Source organism: Eptatretus burgeri, chromosome 6 (assembly GCF_056783735.1).
Source record: "Eptatretus burgeri isolate ZD-2024b chromosome 6, Ebu_testis_v1, whole genome shotgun sequence".
Classification (NCBI taxonomy): Eukaryota; Metazoa; Chordata; class Myxini; order Myxiniformes; family Myxinidae; genus Eptatretus; species Eptatretus burgeri.
The window spans coordinates 2221384-2242436 of NC_140966.1; the positions used below are offsets into that span (position 1 = coordinate 2221384).

The window sequence follows — 21053 nt, forward strand, 5'->3', positions numbered from 1 at the left end:
AAGATAACGATGTAAGCTTGCCAGCTCAACTCTTGGGGGCAGTCCACTTCAGGCTGATGAAAGCCATGAAGCCAGAAACGTGTCCATGGATTGATTTGTTTCCCAAGTGGTTGGCTGATATTGATTTTAAAAAAAAATCTGTTGGCTGATTGTCATGCAGGTTTTATGTAGAGCAGGAATGATGGGCCAAATTCCCTCGTTTTGTGTTAATTTTTGTTTTATTTCCTTCTATTTTATGAAAACTAGAACTGTGCTACTTTTCAAGCTTTTCTCCAGCTTTCAACGCGCACATTTGGACACTCTTAGTAAGTTAAAATTCAATAGATTAATTTCAACATTCTTCATGTTTTCCATGATCAGAAATCTAATAATTAATTGGTTGTTCCATCTGATCTCAACTGTTTCCATCTTTAGTTGCCACATATATGCATTCTCACGGGAACCATGTGACTTCAAAAATTTGTTACCGTCAATGCTCAGAAAAACAAAAAAAATCCACTCAAATTATTAATCTACACACATTCCTCTGACTTTTATAAACAAAATTCTGGTTTAGACTTGAACCACCTAACAAACTAAACCACTGCTCAAGTTTTGCTGAAAACAGGAGAGACAAGTAATATTATGATTGTATTTTTTCCTTGACCTTTCTATATTTTGGGACACCCTTTGCTATTCACTTAATTCCAGGGTCGACAGGCCTGCTCGTCTTATTCCTTTTGGAGGATGGCCATTTCACATTAACTGTAGCTTTTTTGGCTTGGAATACCCAATACCTAGTTATTTGGGCAAATTTCCTAAATTTTATGCCAAGATAAACTTCCACACAGCTGTAGCATACACTGTGTGTGATTGGAGCAGCTGTGGTATTTGAATGTGAAAATAGCAACTTCCTTCCAGCATATGTTAAGCTTACATACTCTTATGCATGATATATTGAAAGTGGCATTACATGAAGCACTCTGAATTTACCCTAACCATAAATGAGCTGCACTCTGCTTTGTTTCTATTTACTTGTATTGGAAAAAAACAAACATTCAATCTCATAGTTTTTTTCTTTCTTGTTCAGTTGTCTCACCTTTTGCTTGAATACTGTACTTTTGGATACGTGTGTTGTAATAACATTTTGAAAGGAGTGGTGCACGCAAGCTGCTTGTTTGCATTAGGTTGTTAAACTTAATGTGTCACGTCCGCATACTGAGACTGTTTCGGATCATCAATGGCCATAATTTAAAAAGCTCATTTCGGTACACATCGTAATTGTTCCTGAACTTCAACCTGTTGACGTTTGCATTTTCAGTGCTAAATCTATAGGGACATTGATAGATCTACTTAGTGAGGGCGAGAGGTTGAAATGTGTTGTCTCAGGAAGCTTTAAGGTAAATTATTAACTGTCAAGCTGGGATGCCTAAGTTACCACTTCATTGGAAAACCCATAATCACTTTGGGGATGTAATAGAAGGCTTATTTAATGTACTGTTTGACCAAGTAGATTTCTTTGTCAGTGCTTGTTAAATTGTCCCACTTCATTTAAGTATGTCCAAAAGAGAGGACACAGTGAACAGTTCTGATTGAGGCCTGCTTGCAGCCTTGTTTCTTTTAAATTCCACCAGTGATCCCAACATGAAGTGACTTTGAGCGACATAAATTCCAATTAGCTTAACTTTCCTTTGCAAGTCCTGGGAAACCAAGGAATGTCTGAGTTCAAAAGCATTAGCCAGTTTTATAGTCGCACTTGCGACCTGAGCTCTCAACCACGGGGGCTTTCAATTGCTCGAGAAAATGCCATTGAAAATGATATGCTGATAATTTACACTTGCCTGCATTGCTCAGCATATTCCAAACTCAAATAAATACTTGGCATCGAAAAATGACCTGAAATAAGAACGGCACTGATGACTGCAGGGGATACACAGCATCTGACAAAAAGCACGAGGTCGCATTTTTTGGACCTTTTCTAACTAGCTTCTCTGACGAATAATCCCATTTTATCGACACAACTATACAGAATGTTGGCAAGCAAAGTAAAAGGAATGCAAATTCACTTGCTTTTCCCATAATGCAGAGCTCAACCAAATCCCATTCGTAACCAGGACACAATTAAAGGCAAATATTATCAATGTAAGAAAGTTTTGGGATCTCAGTAAGCTACAACTGAGAACTTTGCACATGGTTTTTCAGGTTTTTTATTTTTACTTTGAGCACCTTCTCTGACCTTCAGACTCCCTTTCCACTATTTCATCCCACAAGCCTCAAGCTGTCTCAGCTGCGACAGGAATGGCAAAAGAATGCCTTGTTCACCAGAATTCATGGCCCTGTAAAACTGTATGTTCAGGAGGAATAAGCCCCTGGTTTGTGCTTGAGATGCATGTGCTTTCATCATCTTCAGCTCCACATTGTAAAGGACTTCCTGAAATATGGAGCATTCATCGTCAATGACATCATTATAATCAAAGTAACAAAGCCAAATATGTTATGTTGTTGCTGGCTGGCTCATAGTTTGAGGCAAGTGTGTACTTTGGAGACTATTATGTTGTCTTTGAATACCCCTCCACTTAATGTTCTTCTCCATTTGGAAGCTGAAGCCATTAAAGCCTTTGTTTGCTGTGACTTGCTTTGAATGTACACCAGTATATGTTAACCATGCACCAGACATTTTGAAACGTTCCATTGGTGTTGCTGAATAGTAAATGGCTTCACTCTGGCAGATTGATGGATTTTTAATATTTTTAACAAGTTATTTTCTCCAGCCATCCTGTTTATTGTGGTTTGGATATCGATGATGTGCGATTTTTACTCGTTGTTTGTTTTTTTTTCTCCTTTATATTTTTGCACCTTATTTAAATATTTCCTTTAAAAATATTTATTATAATAATGAAAAACGTCATTCATACATCCAACAGCATGAGTTAACTCCTCTGATTGACTTTATCTGTTATCTCTGAAAAAAATTAACCAAATTAGTTTTTTCTTAAATACTTTTTTTTTAAGTGTGTTTTTTGTTTTTTAAGACATTGAAATATGTATGATATTAGGCTGTTCCTAATGAAGTGGCCAGAAGGTAAATATAGTATTTTCAAGAGAGTTAAATATTTGTAATAATATGAAAATGATAAATAACTATCCACTTCAAAATATTAAACGTTTCTAGATGTCTTACTGAGGTTTTCTTAAGTGTTTGATTAACTCAAACTCAAGAACTCCTGATATGAAGTATGGAATGACTGTTCGAATGGGCCTTCAACTTAAGACTTAATCACTGATATTTTGATTCTGACTTGACCTCATGTTATGGATATAGACGCAAACTGTCAATTTTAACTCATCACTGGCACATAAAATATGTCAGCAACCATATAATTGTTCACAACAAACTGGGGCAGCCAATTTCCACATAGACCACCCCAGCTTATTGTGAACAATCTGGAGGGGTGAGAGCATAGAACGTAACAGGACAGGCAAGAACGTAACAGGGAAGACAGAGGGGGGCACCACCATCAGGATTCCATCGATCCATCCATTGGGACCATACTCTGTGCAGAGCAGTCTCCTTGGCTATTGTGCACAATACTGGACGGGTCGCCACTCCGATACAGTATACCAGCAAGCTGGCGCTCATTTTGCCGAACTCAGAAGGATGACAGGTCAAGTTAACCGCACCTGGTGTTAATTCAATAGATGAGCAGGATTTGAACTCAGGACCCTAGAATCCCAAACCCACCACCCTCACCATTCAGCTAAAACGAGGCATACAGCAGGATTGAGGGACAACATAGAGAGAGATGTGGAGAGATTAGAAATGTGGGGAATAATGAGGAAATGCAATTTTATCAGAAGGGCGTTATTGGCAGACCAGGTAGGTTTTTTTTTGTATACATTGTCGATTGCCGAGGCTCATATGAGAGCGAACACACAACACACAAGGGGGGAAATGAGACAAGAGGGGTGGGAGAGGGAAGGACAAAACAGTGGGGAACAGTGACATGAGGAGATCTGTGGAAGGGAGAAGGATGGGGCAGGGAACACGGTGTATCCAAGATGGACATTACAGACACTTTCAGGAAGGAAAGCAGGGAATTGGAAGGAGGTGGGCTTGGGGTGGATTAACAGGGGAAGTAAAGATCGAGCATTTGGATGGGGGACGATAAGAGGTGGTGCTGAACAGCTGTTTTGAAGGCCTGGAGGGAAGAATGGGATTGAATAGAGTGAGGGAGTTTATTCCAAAGGTGGGAAAAAGAGGAATGAAAGAGTGAAGGTGAGCAGTGATTCGTGATTTTGGTAGTTTTACCAGAAGGGAGTTGCTGGTGGACCTTGAGCACCCTGCGGAAATATGGGGGGACCTATTGCAGATAGAGCAGGGGGGCGGGGGCGAGACCAGAGAGAAGATGGTTGAAGACAGAAAAACCACCGAGCTGCCTGCAGTGAGAGAATGAGAGGTCCAACAACTCAGCCTCATCGCCGGAGATACCAATGATGCTAAAGGCCTTGGTTTCCACAAGATAAAGCCAAGAAAGGTTAGAGGCAGGCGTACCAGCCCAGAGGGGAGAGCAGTACTCCATCAGGCTGCGGACGAAAGCTTTGTATGTGGTCAGGAGCTCAGGGGGGCCGAGGAAGGACTTTGCATGATGGAGGATTCCCAGTCGGTGATTCGCTTTGGAGGCCAGGTTGGAAATTTGGCTTTACCAGGAAAGATCATGGCAGATAGTGAGACCCAGAAGCTTGAAAGAAAGGACTTCTTCCAGAGGATTGTTGAGAAAGTAGAGGGGGGGGGGTTCTAAACGGTCCTTTTGGAGAGACATAGTGAGAGTGTGAGATTTGTCTAGATTGAAAGACATGTTCCGTGTGTTGGACCAGTTTGTGATTTTATCCAGATCTGCAGTGAGGGAAGAAGCTGCTGCTTACCAGTCTGAGGGATGTCAGATGGTACGGCAGGGGATAGAGTCATCAGCAAAGAGATATAGAGGATTTTCCAGAGAGTCGGAAAGATCATTAATGAAAACCAGAAAAAGAACAGGGCCCAGAACGCTGCCTTGAGGAACTCCAACCTGGACAGGAAGGGGGGATGAAATAACTCCATTTAGAGCGACACATTGGCCGCGACAGGAGAGGAAGTCTGCGGTCAACAAGTGGAGATGGCCTTGGATACCATAGGAAGAGAGTTTGGTGAGCAGGGCAGGGTGCCAGACCATGTCAAAAGCACGCGATATGTCTCGGGATATGGCTCTGATTTCATGTCCGGCATTGAGGACCTCCATCCATTGTTGGGAGAGCAGAAGCAGCATATCCAGGATAGAGTGACCTGGTCTGAAATGAAATTGATGATTGGAAATTAAGCCATTGGAGAAGAAGAAGGATTTCATGTCTGAAGCGATGGTGGATTCCAAAACCTTGCCGATGATTGGGAGAAGGCTGATTGGTCTGTAGTTGCAGAGATCTGTTTTTGCACCTATTATATTCAGGACAGTAATGTTTGCTGATTTCCAATTAGCTGGCATATGACCTTGAGCAAATGAGAGAGGGTGAATAGAACAGAGGGTGAGCAAGAGCAGAAGAGCACGTTTTTAGGACACGTGGGCTGATGCCTTCTGGACCGGTTGCAGAATCTGAGTTGAGGTTTGACAGCAAACTCTCCACCTTGTGAGAAGAAAAGGACACAGAGTCCAGGGACAGTTGGGTGCGACCGGGTAAGGTGGGTACAGAAAATGATGGGTTTTGGACAAAAGATTTAGATGCAAACACCAAGTTTAGTCATTCAGCCTTTTCACGTGCGGTATCAGCAGTGCAGCCATTTTGAGGTAAGGGAGGGGATGTAGGGGGAATATACACTAGAAACAGATATGATTGGACACCACCAGGATTTGGAGGAGGAAGAGAGGTTTGAGAGTTCAGACTTGAGATGAGAAAGATGTTGTTTTCTGGATGTCCTGAGGGTAGACACACCCTTTTTCCGAGCTTTATGGAAGGAACTTTGATTACCCTCAGTTGGGTTTGCTTTCCATGAGGCAAAGGCAAGTTGTTTCAGGCCAACTCCCTCACCACAAGCTTCAGTGAACTATGGGCGGGAGGAAGGGTAGGACAACTGAAGATAAGAGGGGATAAATCTGTGCATGAGAGAGAGAGAGTAAGTTTCTTTGAAATAATTCCCAGGATGAGTATGTTCGAGAAAGTCGCAATGGGAGACCAGTCTCGAAGTTTGATGGCTGCTTGGAGACCCTGTCAGTCCGCTTGAGTGAAATGTCAGACTCGTCGGCGCTGAGGTGGTTCTCTGGTAATAGCCAGAGAGATGCCCACTTTGACAACGACGTGGTCAGAATACCGATTCGAGTGGTGGAAGAACAGCAGATATTATCAGGGAAATTTTGTTAAAATCAGATCCAGAAGAGATGGAGTACCATTGGTTGAGATCTGGGTCAGGAAGTTGACCGATTGAGTCAGTCCCAATGAGTTACAGAAGACTTTTGGTGAAGTGCCATGGCAGGTGAGAGAGGTACCCACACCTAGCCAACTGGCATGATGACAATTTAAGTCACCACATATGAGGAAGAGAGAGAGTTCAGATGAGAGGATAGAAGTTGGTCCATGTTTTTGGATAGTGAGGTGCAAATGGAGTCATGACTGTTTGGTGGATGGTACAGTATACATATAAATATGAGGTGGGAGTGGAGGGAAGCCGGAGGAAGAGGTATTCCTCGGGATGTGGGGGAGTGAGGGCAGTGCATGGAGATTGAGAAATTGAGTCTTTGATGAAGAGAGCAACCCTCCACCAGGACGAGGCTCAGGTTTGTCATACCAGAGGAGGTAGTAACCAGGGAGAGATACTTGGGAGTTGGAGACGTCTTGATGGAGGAAAGTTTTTGTTTGGCAGATTCTGTCTTGTTTGTCAGTGGCAACTTGTATGGAAAGATCTCTAAGGTTGGAGCGAAGGCCCCAGATATTTGAGGTCCATACTGTTAATGAAGAGGTAGGGGAGGAAGCTTTGGGTGCAGGGGAGGGGAGGGGGAGGATAGGGCAAGGGAGGAGGGGGGAGGTAAGGAGAGTTATTGAAAGAGAGTGGGGGATTGCAGAGGAGCTCGGGGAGGGGGCTGGATGGGGAGGAGAAAAGGCTCTGTGGTGCTGAGTTGAGGTACAGTGGGGAGTAATAAGAGAAGGGGCAGAAGGCAGTTAAGGAATTGCGGAGGGAGAGTGATGAGATGGAGGGGAAAGGGAAGGGGAGGAGGCAGCTTTGTGGATGTGTGTGGGGGGGGGACTTTGTGAAGGTTGAGTGAGGTGAGTGAATGTGGGAGAAGGGTGTGTGGGGAGAGTTGTGGGAGAAAGATGAGAGGGAAACTTGGAGGGGGAAGAGTGTGATGGTTGCTTTCAGAGGGAGGGGTGAGAGGTGTGAGTTGGCACTGAAGTTGGAAAAAAATGACAATTGAAGGAAAGTGAACATTCACAGCAAACTGTTTTTTTTCTTTTAATTTTTAGGTCAGAGATGCGATTAAAGACATAGCCTGGTGTTGGCACAGTGGTTTGGGCAGTGGCTTGGGATCCAAAAGGTCCTGAGTTCAAGCCCCGTTGGGCCACTGAATTAATACACCAGGGGGTTGACTCAGCCTGTCATCCTTCCGAGGTCGGCAAAGTGAGTACCAGTGTACTGGGCCGGTGTATACCCCGGTTAAAATAGGTGTACCATATCCCTGTGTCGTAAGAGGTGACCAGGGTTGCGTCAGGAAGGGCATCCGGTGTAAAACATGTGCCAAATCACTATGCGGATCATACGGATGATCCTCTGTGGCGACCCCTCACGGGAGCAGCCGAAAGAAGAAGAAGAAGAAGAAGATGCGATTAAAGACATTTCTTGATTGATGCAATAAAGGCGATTTAAGAGAATGGAGAGAAGAAACGTTGTAACAGTTGGATTTTTTTTTGACAAGGTATGAAGGAAAGGTCGAATTGAGAGCAGTCTGTTGAATAGAAGAAGAGGAGTGAATTATGATACAGTAACGAGAACCACACGTGTGAAAGAGGAAGATGAAGCATTATAAGAGATCGTTTTTATTATTATTATTATTATTATTATTTTTTTTTTTTGATAGAGATTACCTAACGTTAGGTAAAGGACAGGTTAAGAATAGGTTTTGGGGTGAATGGTGAATTTGGAACGGTAAACGCAGAGGGTGGAAACAGATCACGTGGTTCCGGGAGAACCACGTGGTTACGGGAGGTGTATAGTTAAAAGTGAATTTATGATTATTATTATTATTATTATGGTCATCATTATTATATTTTTTCGTAAGGATTGCGTAAGATTCGGAAAAGGAAAGGTTGAAGTGAAATTGTCGAGGTGTATGGTGAATTTGGATCGGTAAACACAGAGTGAAGCTGATGGATCAATGAAAAGTCACAGGAAGAGGGCACGTGGTTTCAGGAGGTGTATAGTTAGGCAGGATACAAGGAAAATTATTATTGTTTTTGATGGATTTTTGAAGATTAGGTAAGATTGGAGAATAGAAGGTTGGCGGAAGAAATTGTGAAGGTCATGGTGAGAGTGGGACAGCTCAAATAGAAGAAAGATGGTGTGCCAGCTGAAGGAGGAATAAGAATATGAAGAAGAAGAAGAAGAAGAGGAAGAAGAAGAGGAAGAGGAAGAGGAAGAGGAAGAGGAAGAGGAAGAGGAAGAGGAAGAAGAAGAAGAAGAAGAATCAGTACTTGTGGGTATGGGGGAAGAAAGAGTTGTTGTTTTTTTTGTTATTTAAAAAAAATTAAGACAAGAAACAGAGTGTGTAGTTGGGAGGAATCAATGGGTAGTGTTGGGAAAAGTGGGGAAAATAGGAATTGATGGAAATATGGAGAGAATACAAATAAATGATTGCACACCGAGACGGGAAGGACGGGTAGGCCCCAAGGAGCCTTATAAGACAAGGTCGACGAAAACTCACAAAATAGCACGATTTTTGAAACAAAACTGAAACAAAAGTCGGCAGAGATCCCTGAGAGAATCAGCTGGCACTTCAAACCCAGAAACGGAAGTGATCAACGTTGTGCAGAAACCTGAGGTGGTGGTGGTTGGTGGAACACAAAAAGGGCAGAGGATGCAAGACCTGAAAGGAGGTGATTGAAGATAGATAGACCACCAACCTGTCTTCAACAGGAAAGGAAAAGGCTGAGAGACTCAGCTTCATCACAGAGATTCCAATGATCTTGAAGATGTTGGTTTTCATAGTGTCAAGCTCAGCAAGATGTGAGGCAGGGGAGCCAGCCAAAAGTGGAGAGCAATACTTCATCAAGCTGTGGATGAAGGCCTTATCGGTGGGTAGGAGTTCAGGTGTGCCAAGGAATGACTTTCCACGCGAGATGAGATTAACTGCAGCAATGACTGATGGAAGCATTACTCTTGTTCAATAAGTAATTCAAAGCAACAGTCATGTGAATCTTTGCAAACCTGGTTTAACTGTTTCAACGAGCTATGTATCAATGCACAAAATCATAAATGAGAGAAGGTGGGTCACAATGTTGTTGAGTCAACACATCAGCATCCAGTGTGAATTGTCTGTCTGGTCACGTGATGTGGTGTTCAGCATTGATTACCAGTGGCAGAATTATCACACCATAATTTATTACAAAAGAAAATATGGACTAATTGTATTTTGTTTAAAATGTCGCACTTATATTTTTCTTGATAGAACTAATCATTTTTTTTCTCACAAATGGTTTTCAAATGAGTACTCTTGCAATTGTGCCAATTATAGCTTTCTGTATCAATCGTAGCGTGGAAAGGGGTTCATTATGTTTGTTCTTGGAGCAGATTTTGATCGAAGACAGAATTTTGCAGTCCGATATCTTGACAGTATTAAAAGCAAAACCTGCAGGCCCACTTCCCAAATATAATGTGCAAGAATTGGCCTTGTGCAGATCAGATGCCAATGAACTTTTTTAAAATATAATATTTGTATATAAATATTCTCATTTCAACAAAGCATCAAGCAAGGTATGCTGTAGTGACCAGTGATGCAAAGTTTGACCTGCTCTGATCAGACATGTTGAAACATGCCACTGTGGGTTGTCTTTTTCTCATTTTGTCACTCTGTTGATATTTCTCATCGTAATGTCCTCTAACATTTGTTTTATTGCCTATTGTCTTAGGTCGCCCAACACTTGTTATCATGCCAAAGGATCAGATCGGTGTGGATGGTGGTGTGGCTTCATTTGTGTGCCATGCCACAGGAGAACCTCGGCCAAATATAACATGGAACAAACGTGGACGCAGGCTCAACTCTCAGCGCATTGAGGTATCCTAAAACAGCTGCTGACGTCTTGTACTTTTGTCCATCTCTTTCCTTATTTTATCTCTGTTGTTCTCCTCCTTTTTGGACTTTATTTTGTCAAGTGGTACTTTTTTGAAAAAGTATTAACATATCGAAGGATGACAAATATACCTCATTTGTCTTTTGTTAAATCCAGGTGATTGAATTTGATCGTGGGGCGGGATCAGTACTACGTATTCAACCTCTTCGACCACAGCGTGATGAGGCTGTCTACGAATGCCTTGCTGCCAATATCAATGGAAAGGTGTCTGCTGAAGCCAAGCTTTTTGTCTTGAAGGGTGAGGAACATTATTCGTTGAGGGGATGTGTGAGGGGTGGAGGGCCGAAGGTAACAACAATGGTTGAGGAAAAGGAGGTTCTGCAAACATTGGCAAAAAATTTTGTTCGTGAGAAAATATTTTTTCTGATGAAGAAAAAAAAATGCATATATGTACAGTATGTATATGTATAGATATATATAGTTATGTCAAGTTGTGGTCGACTTCTGGGGACATTCGTGATCATATTTCTCCAAACATCCCAATCCTGAATTGCTTCCCGAGCTCTGATAGAGACAGCTTGGTTTCATCCTTTACCCTCAACCATCCATCGCAGACAAGGTCTGCCTCTACCTCTTTTAATTCTTCTTCCGTCAACCATACCCAGCATGGCTTGATTTCTCCACCAGACTTTCGTTTTCTGCACACATGATGTGTCCAAAGTATGACCGTTTCTGTTTTCGCATCTGCACTTCTAATGTACACAGTGATCTAATTTGTTCAAGCACTGATTTGTTTATTCTTCTTGCAGTCAATGGAATTTTAAATATTCGTCTCCAAAACCACATTTCAAAACTCTCAATCTTCTTCCTTTCTTTCTTTTTCATTGTATCTGACTCGCATCCAGACATTGCAACTGGAAATATCAGAACATTTACCAACCTCCTCTTGGTTTGAATGGTCATATCTTTGTCTTTCCAGATCATTGTCAATCCTGGCATGACTGTTCTCCCCAATACTAACCATCTATAAATTTCACCTCAACATTCTCTACTCACTTCAATCGTAAAACCCAGGAAGATGAAACTTCCCACTATTTCCACCCGATCGTCTTCCAATCTGAACACGTCGACCTTCTCATTTGACAATATTTTATTAACTTTTCGGTTTAAATAAAGACTAGCATTTTCACTTTCCTTCTTCACTGTCTGCAGCAGTTTCATCAAGTCCTCTTTGCTTTCTATCAATGAGTGATGTCATCAGCATACCTCAGATTGTTGATACATCTCCCTCCAATCCTGACTCCAGGGTTTATGTCATCCAAGTTTGATTTCCTCATTTTGTGCTCACCATACAGATTGAACTAGTTAGGGGAGAGAATGCATCTCTGTCTGACCCCTTTTCCAATTCTCTCTCTCTCTCTCTCGCTCTCTCACTCTCTCACTCTCTCGCTCTCTCACTCTCTCGCTCTCTCACTCTCTCGCTCTCTCAATTCTCTGTTCTTACTGTGGCTTCTTATTTAGTGTGAAGGCTTCTTATCAGCCATTTCAGATACTCTGACATCCCCATTTCATCCAGCATAATCTACATTGATCCATGATCAACACAATAAAATCTTTGCTCTAATTTTTAAAAAAGAACGGAGATCCACCTTCCTTTGATATTCCCTTGCCTTTTCCATGATCCACCTCAGATTTGCAATTTAGTCTTGAATATGCCTCTTCATCTTCTGAAACCTGCTTGCTCAATGCCAAGACTTAATGAAGCCTTCCATAATGTGTTGAATGATCTTTAGTAATATTTTGCTCAAATGTGACATCAAGGCAATGGTTTAAAAATATTTTTTTGTGTATACATATCCTCAATTAGACAATATATCAAGTGAAGCAGTTTCGTTACCAAAGTCACATTCAATTATGTGAACATTCTCTTATATCCACTTTCTTTGTCAATCATATTTCAAATGACACTTCCACCTTTTAGGCCATAAAATCCTGCTCCAGATCCGTGTGCAATTAATTGTTAAAATCCTGTTTGTCTCCGTGTGTGTGTGTGTGTGTGTGTGTGTGTGTGTGTGTGTATGTATGTATATATATATATATATATATATATATATATATATATATATATATATATATATATATATATCTTATGTATCAAGCTGTCATTTGCGATTAAATTGGTGGTGTTGCCCTCGGCAGAATATTCTTCTTTAGACATCACAGTCTGAATCTTTATGAGAGATTCCAATGGCAAGCATCTGGACAACAAATATTGGGTGGACCAATAGAACATCAACCCCATTGATGGAATGTGTCCCAATGAAGGGAAATTCTACTTCAGTCACATTATCTTGAAGCAAGTTATCTTGAAGCAAAATGTTTTCATCTTGTTTTTGTATTGCTCGGCAGTTGTCTTGTTTTTACGCATAATACGTCTGCTTTGAGAATCGTGGGTATAATGTCATGCCCTTGCCAGGTTATCATCTTATTTTCATCATTACTGTGTTATGAGGTCATTTATGGCAAGCTGACTACATCATTTAAAGATTTAACTCATTACATCATTTAAAGACAACTCAAGAGAAATATTTCAGAGAAGTTGTCTGCAGAAAGGGAAAGAATGAAACCGCAACCATCTTGCTCGGGTGGCTCCAGGCATAATAGCACCTCTTGATTCGTAAGTTTTCAGAGAACTTGTCTTCATGACTTTGGTAACTAATATACAGAATCAAGCATTTCCTATTTTAATGCACTTGCGAATTAATCAAGATGGTGGTGAGTGAGATAACTGCAGCTCGAATGGTGAGTAATTATAAAACTTTCAGTCAATGAAAGCATGAAGCATGTTGAAATGTACAGACGAATGGCTGAACAGTATGGTCATTATTACCTGCCAAGGACATCAGTGTTAAAAAGGACCTTGGGGCTAAGAAGGTTTTGATGAATTAGGCTATTAAGAATGATATCCTGTATTAAATATGCACATCTCCTCAATAATTCTCCACTGGAGGCAGAATAATGCTTCTACTCCGATTGGACAAGTGTCTGGAGAATCCTTTGAAAAGTTATCGAAGTATGTTTTTTTTTTTAAATTATAAATACAACCTTAGTTATGAAAACACCAATATCCAGGTCAAATTTAAAGCATCCTCTATCTTAGTGTTTGTTTATATATAACCGTACAGGTAGGAGGAAAGGCATTGGTTTGCAGGAAAATGGGGTCAGCGGTGCATCGCAATAACACTCTTTTGTAACATTTTATTTTGTTTTTCTCATCATATCTTGTCATAATCGATGATATTGTTCATTGCTTTCAACAAATACTTCATCATGGACAAAATATTCACCTCTATTCACATGTCAACAACAAAATCTTATCAAGTTGTGATGATGTATACATTCTTCTTCTTTCGAGTGTTTTGCCCGAAGGTAGGTTCAGTGCTGCCAAAGCAGTCCCCATGACAGGAAATTAATGAACTCGGTGGTTTGCCTTTGCTTTTCCAATGATGGAGCAGGAATTTGCAATTTAGGCAGGGTGCTGGCACTTGCTTGCCTATTTGAGGGAAGGGCAAGATCAACGCGAACAAAGTCGATGGTGCGCCATTTCAAATCCCCACGCTTCCCACCAAAAGCAAAGTTGAAATTTAGTAAAAGGCTCCACCACAAATTGCCCAATGTCAAATTTTGAGTTAAAAAAAAGTTTTTTTCCCGTTCTGACCCTTTGTGACCCGAAGTCCCCACCCTGGGAAATTAACTGGGGGTCAAATCGCCCAAAAATGTTATGTGTTTCATGTGTCTCCCAATGTTGATTGCATATATAATGTTCATAAATGTGCTGGTAATTGCATTTTTCGGAATTTGACCTTTTGACCTCACCACAGGGGTGCAGGGCCAATAATGACCCTCCTCTTGCACCTTCGTGTTGTGTGGTGATCATAACTACTAAGTTTGGTGAATTTCTGCCCAACCGTTTAGGAGATAGTGCGACGGACAGACAGACAGATAGAACCAGTTACAATACCCTGTCTTCGAAAAGCGTGGGGATAATAATACCTCTGTCGGTGATGTCCGAAGGTCTGCATATGAGTATAAATCCTGGAACTGGAAGGCCTCACTCGGTATGTGATTGATAAATAATGTGCAGCTTGCTTTTTCTGAGGAAGGATCTAAGGTGTGCAGGCTTCTTATCAGACTTGATGAAGTCTTATATTTTGTGTTGAATGATCTTTCGTAATATTTTGGTCGCATCTGCAATCAAAGCAACAGTTCAGTTATGTAAACATTCTCTTGCATCCCCTTTCTTTGGCGTTGGTATTTCGACCGACACTTCCACCTTTTCGGCTGTACTGTACAATCCTGCTCCAGATCTGTGCACAAATAGGTGTTACTGCCTATAATGTGCTGGCAATAGCTCACGTACTCTTTGTGAAGGAAACTCCGGGATGTCACAGCTTTCATGTTTCCCTCTACAAATAGGTAGAAGTGCAAGAACCGAAGAAATACATTTGAAGAGTGAGAAGTCACCAGCTTGTTTATCATACAAAAGACTTGAACATCCTTGCCTGGAGCTTCTTTATCAGAAATTCCAATAACTTTCAACTTCCAAGGCATCCACACATTTGTGTGTTCGCAGGCTGTTAAAAGTCGAATCACCAGGATGATAACTAAATTTATTCTCAAAATCAAGTCAGATTGTGATCAAAGAAGACGAAGTTTGCTGTAATGGTGGGTGGACTTTGTCACTTTTCTGATTATACTTCTTTTTCCAATTTGCTTTTAAAGAACAAAATCTTAATATGATCGTGTGCTTGTCTGTTAGCCTTGTCACCACACCCTAATCTTGTCATATGACCTTGAACTCAAATGGAATACCATCCATCAGTGGATTCGTACACTGTGATGCATATTGGAGAGGATTAATGCAACTCTCTCACTTCTTTTTATCCCTGTGCACGATTTAATTCCTCGACTGCATTCCATCACTTAGGGCTCTGGGGAGTGCCACAGCTCAAACAGGTTCTGTGCCCAGATTTATTGGCTGTCCTTTTCAGCATGAAAAGTAATATACAAACAAGTTATGCACATCACACCATCTACTCCACATACAAGATCCTAAATCGCAGGTCAGGGCCAAATATGTTCTTCTTCAGGGCTTCCATGACTTTTATAACATCCCAACAGTATGGCAAACTTCCAATAAGCTGAGGGATTATGTTTTGTAGGATCCTCAAGTCCATGTTCTAGTCCCGAAAACAGTTTTCATGTTGTTTTATCCACATGGGTCTCTCATCCCAACTGTGTGTCTCCAAAAGAACCAGCAAACTAATCCACATATCTATTTCCATGATCAACCTCTGGAAGAAATTCATTTCCATGAACTGGGCATCGTACTATCAGCCATATCACTGTTTGCTGGTACTCTGGCCAATTCTCGATATCTTCATTTACAGGTGTGCTGTATCGATGACTTTTGCTGAACATGGGCGTCGATCGCTAATTAACAGTGGGGGTACATTGCAAGTGCAAATCGTGCAGCCAATTGTGATGACCGTGCAAGTCTCGCACCTGCAAGCTGTTGATTCTCGATGCTCTTTGCTGTGATGCATTCTGAGCATTTTATTCTGACCACATTTGCCGCGTTCCTTTGAAATAATTTAACTAATAATAGGGGTGCTTTTAATTTCCAAACTTCTTCTTGGTGCCAGAGTTTATTTTATTATTGCACTCAAAAACCAGATGTAAATGTGCATTTCATGCTTTCATCGTTACTTGTACTTTTCTTTCATACCTTCACTTTATACACACTTTATACATTCACACCTTCCGATCTAAGTGTTTCCCAGTGCAAGCAAAACATACTTCAAGGTTAACTTCACGCTATCCGAGGGGGAGAGCTAGGTAACACGCCTTGAGCAAAGTTCACCTCCAATTGTGCAAACTTTCTGAATGAATTCAAACACTGTGATTTTTTAAAAGCTCTACCCCTTTTAATACAGAACTTAGAACGTGCTGCTTTAAAGGTCTAGAGTATAAATCATCACTTGGCAGTTCATATAGCATCACACTTCATCCGTCGGTATACACACACTTCGGTTGATCATGGAAATTGCGCTGCATGTTAAACATACTTTAATCCTTGTCCTGTATCTGTGCAAAAAAGTTGTCTCCACAACGCTCACACAAGACACGTGCATGATGCAGGCCTCAACGTGTTCCACGATTCTCTGGCACAGCAGGCACTGATTGACAGACTAATGAGACAGAGTCACATCGCTGTCACCCGTTTGAAGGATTTTTACTTGTTTCAGTTTATGCTGCTCAACTGTTGCACTGCAACTCTTCAAGCCTCTTGCACATGATGTTCCATGAGTTTTAGGAACAGACGGAGGCCCACTGTTTCCTTAGTTGCTTCTTTTTAAAAAAAAAAAACACAGAGCTGGATTTTAGCTCGCCTGTTCGAAGAACAGAGAGCTATAGCGATACCCCCGGCGTGCGTGCGAGCCTGAGTGTCAGCGTCAGCATGAGCGTGAAAATGTTAAAGTTTTGGTGCAAGTTATTTCAAAGCTTGCCATTCATTTAATATGTGTACTAGGATGCTGATATTTGGCATGGAGGTTCCTTTTGGTTTACTATTGGTGTAGTGAAGTTGAAATTAACAAATGATTTAAAAAATTTTTTTAAACTTCAACCGAAGATGGTGTCAAAGCCACCCAATGCTCGCCTGTTTATATGAGACTATTCTTCTTCTTCTTCTTCTTCTTCTTCTTCTTCTTCTTCTTCTTCTTCTTGCCAGCTCCCGTTAGGGGTCGCCACAGCGGATCAACCATCTCCATTTCGCTCTATCCTCCACATCTTCCATTGACACTCCAACCACCCGCATGTCCGCCCTCACCGTATCCATGAACCTCTTCTTTGGCCTTCCTCTTCTCCTCCTGCCTGGCGGCTCCATCTTCAACATCCTTCTCCCGATATACTCAGTTTCCCTCCTGTGCACATGTCCAAACCATCTCAATCTCACCTCTCTCACTTTGTCTCCAAACCGTCCAACCTGCGCTGTCCCTCGAATATACTCATTTCTTATCCTATCCATCCTCGTCACTCCCAACGAGAATCGCAGCATCTTTAACTCTGCCACCTCCAGCTCCACTTCCTGTCTTTTAGTTAGTGCCACCGCCTCCAAACCATACAACATAGCTGGTCTCACTACCGTCTTATATACTTTCCCCTTCACTCTTGCAGCTACCCTTCTGTCACAAATCACTCCTGCAACTCTTCCCCAACCACTCCATCCTGCCTGCACTCTCTTTTTCACCTCTCTCCCACACTCTCCGTTACTTTGGGCAGTTGATCCCAAGTATTTAAACCCATCCACCTTCCCCACCTCAACTCCTTGCAACCGCACCATACCACCACCCTCCCTCTCATTTACGCACATGTACTCCATCTTACTCCTACTGACTATCATTCCCCTTCTCTCCAGTGCGTACCTCCACCTCTCGAGGCTTGCCTCAGCCTGCTCCCTACTCTCCCTACAGATCATGATGTCATCCGCGAACATCATAGTCCATGGAGACTCCAGTCTGATCTCGTCCGTTAACCTGTCCATCACCATTGCAAACAGGAAAGGGCTCAGAGTCGATACTTGGTGCAATCTCACTTTTACCTTCAACCGGTCCTCATTCCTACCACACACCTCACCGCTGCCACACTGTCCTCATACATATCCTGCACAATCCTCACATACTTCTCCACCACTCCCGACTTCCTCATGCAGTGCCACAACTCCTCTCTTGGCACCCTATCATAAGCTTTCTCTAAATCCACAAACACACAATGTAACTCCTTCTGGCCTTCCCTATACTTCTCCATCAACATTCTCAAAGCAAACATCACATCAGTGGTACTCTTTCCTGGCATAAACCCATATTGCTGCTCACAGATCGTCACCTCTCATCTCAACCGAGCTTCCACTACTCTTTCCCACAACTTCATGGTGTGGCTTAACAACTTTATCCCTCTGTAATTTCCACAGCTCTGCACATCACCCTTATTCTTGAAAATCGGAACCAGTACACTTATTCTCCACTCCTCCGGCATCCTCTCACTTTCCAAGACTTTATTAAACAATCTGGTTAACAACCCCACTGCCATCTCTCATAAGCACTTCCATGCCTCCACTGGTATGTTATCTGGGCCAACCACCTTTCCACTCTTCATCTTCTTCATAGCAGTCCTCACTTCATCCTTGCTGATCCACCCCACTTCCAGATTCACTATCTCCACCTCTTCCAACCTTCTCTCTCTCTCATTTTCTTCATTCATCAGCTCCTCAAACACTCCATCCACCTTCTCAACACACTCTCCTCGCTCGTCAACACATTCCCATTTGCGTCCTTTATCACCCGAACCTGCAGCACATCCTTCCCAGCTCGATCTCTCTGTCTTGCCAACTGGTATAAATCCTTTTCCCCTTCTTTTGTATCCAAATTCTCATACAGCTTGTCATATGCCTTTTCCTTGGCCTTTGCCACCTCTCTTTTTGCCTTTTTCCGCCACTCCTTGTACTCCTGCCTACTTTCTTCATCTCTCTGACTATCCCACTTCCTTTTCACCAACCCCTTCTTCCTTATACTTTCCTCTACTTCCTCGTTCCACCACCAAGTCTCCTTATCTTCCTTTCTCTGTCCAGATGTCACACCAAGTACCTTCCTAGCTATGTCCCTCACCACTTCTGCTGTAGTTGCCCAATCATCCCACCCATCTTTACCACCATCCAATGCCTGTCTCACCTCCTCCCTAAATTTCACGCAACAGTTTTCCTCCTTCAGCTTCCACCATCTGATCCTTGGTTCAGCCCTCACTCTCTTCCTCAACCTCACCTCTAAAGCCATCCTACAGACCACCAATTGATGCTGTCGAGCTACACTCTCCCCTGCCACCACCTTACAGTCACTAATCTCTTTCAGGTTGCATCTGCTGCTTAAGATGTAATCCACCTGTGTGCACTTTCCTCCACTCTTGTACGTCACCCTGTGTTCCTCCTTCTTCTTGAAATACGTATTTACCACTGCCATTTCCATTCTTTTTTCAAACTCAACCACCATTTGCCCTTACACATTTCTCTTGTTGAGACCATACCTACCCATCACCTCCTCATCCTCTTTATTCCCTTCCCCAACATGCCCATTGACATCTGATCCAATCACCACTCTTTCATCCTTGGATACACTCTCCACCACATCATCTAACTCACTCCAGAAATCTTCTTTATACTCCATCTCACACCCCATATGTGGGGCGTATGCACTGATGACATTCATCATCACCCCTTCAATTTCCAACTTCACACTCATCACTCGGTCAGACACTCTCCTCACCTCCAATACCCTCTTGACATTATCTTCCTTCAGGATTACCCCCGACACCATTTCTCCTCCCATCCACACCATGGTAGAACAGTTTGAAACCACCTCCAATGCTCCAAGCCTTACTCCCCATCCACTTGGTCTCTTGTACACACAGTATGTCCACCTTTCTTCTCTCCATCATATCAGCCAACTCTCGCCCTTTGCCAGTCATCGTCCCAACATTCAGAGTTCCAACTCTCACCTGCACACTTCTACCCTTCCCCCACTCCCACTGCCTCCGGACTCGCCTTCCCCATCTTCTTCTCCTCCTTCGCCCAGCAGTAGCACAATTTCCACTGGTACGATTGCCATTCATTTAATATGTGTACTAGTTTACTGATTACAATATACAAATACATATATTGCTTTAAAATTATTTGGATCAGACTTCACTGCAATGCTTTATAAAAAAAATATTATCAGACTAGTCTTTTAAAAACGATAAATGTATAAACAGATGAGCATTGGGTGGTTTTGACACCAACTCTCTGGTTTTACTTATTTTGAATTTTAACCAGACATTGTTTGAGCATCAATTCTGAGTCTGGGAGATCGGAGGTTTAAGCGCCAGGCAGGTGATACAGAAGACTTAAAAAATGGGATGTGCTGCTTCCTTGCTTGATGCTTAGCATTTAAAAAGGATGGAGAACGGACAAACAACCATAGATTGGCGATCATAGTGAAGGCTTTTATGGGCCCAATGGCTTCCTTCACCTGCATTGAACTTCCTTGTAAGGGAACATCTGTGATTCTGATGTACCGTTCTCCTTTACAGAGTGTCAGTGCTGCCGATGCAGTTTCTTGACAATAGTTATACTTGGCTGATTTGACATTGCCCACCTAGCTGGAGTTGAGGCAGGATTTTGGAGTTTGTTCAAGGTGCTGAGGATAGCTCGCCTACTCTGCGTCAATGACACCGTGGTATCTTTAACATCCACCAACTAATGCCGGCAGACAGAACACCCGCTTAACATCCATCCGAGGGACCACACCCTGCCTGTGATCATCCACCCCACTTCCACATCCATTCATGAATCACACTGCCTGTGAAACATCGGGATGACATTTTATAGCTTGGTCGAGATTTAAACCCAGGTTAGACAGCATAGAGGCGAGTGTGCGTGCCTCTGCCATGCTGCCAACCCAGGGGGACATATATTATAATAGATTTTAAACAACTATACAAATCAAAGCATGGGGAGGGTTGCAGCTCCCCATGCAGCACACCTGCTAACTTTTTCATCACACTTTAAAAAAAATTATTATTTTTTTTTTTAAAAAGGATAATTAATCTCTTAACAAAGTTATTTTAAATGTGAGCCTTTTACCTTTGAGCTATTCTGCTGTTCTCATGATTACATA

General features: G+C 42.2%; 1 protein-coding gene across 8 annotated transcripts in view; it reads left to right on the plus strand.

Moving 5' to 3' along the window:
* PTPRD (protein tyrosine phosphatase receptor type D) overlaps positions 1 to 21053 on the plus strand; it is a 382026-nt gene that overhangs the window by 92636 nt on the left and 268337 nt on the right. For all 8 annotated transcript variants that reach the window (XM_085883705.1, XM_085883708.1, XM_085883709.1 and 5 more), the window contains exons 3-4: positions 10123 to 10268; positions 10441 to 10582. In XM_085883705.1, the coding sequence (XP_085739831.1) occupies positions 10123 to 10268; positions 10441 to 10582 (288 nt within the window). The remainder of the gene's footprint in view (positions 1 to 10122; positions 10269 to 10440; positions 10583 to 21053) is intronic.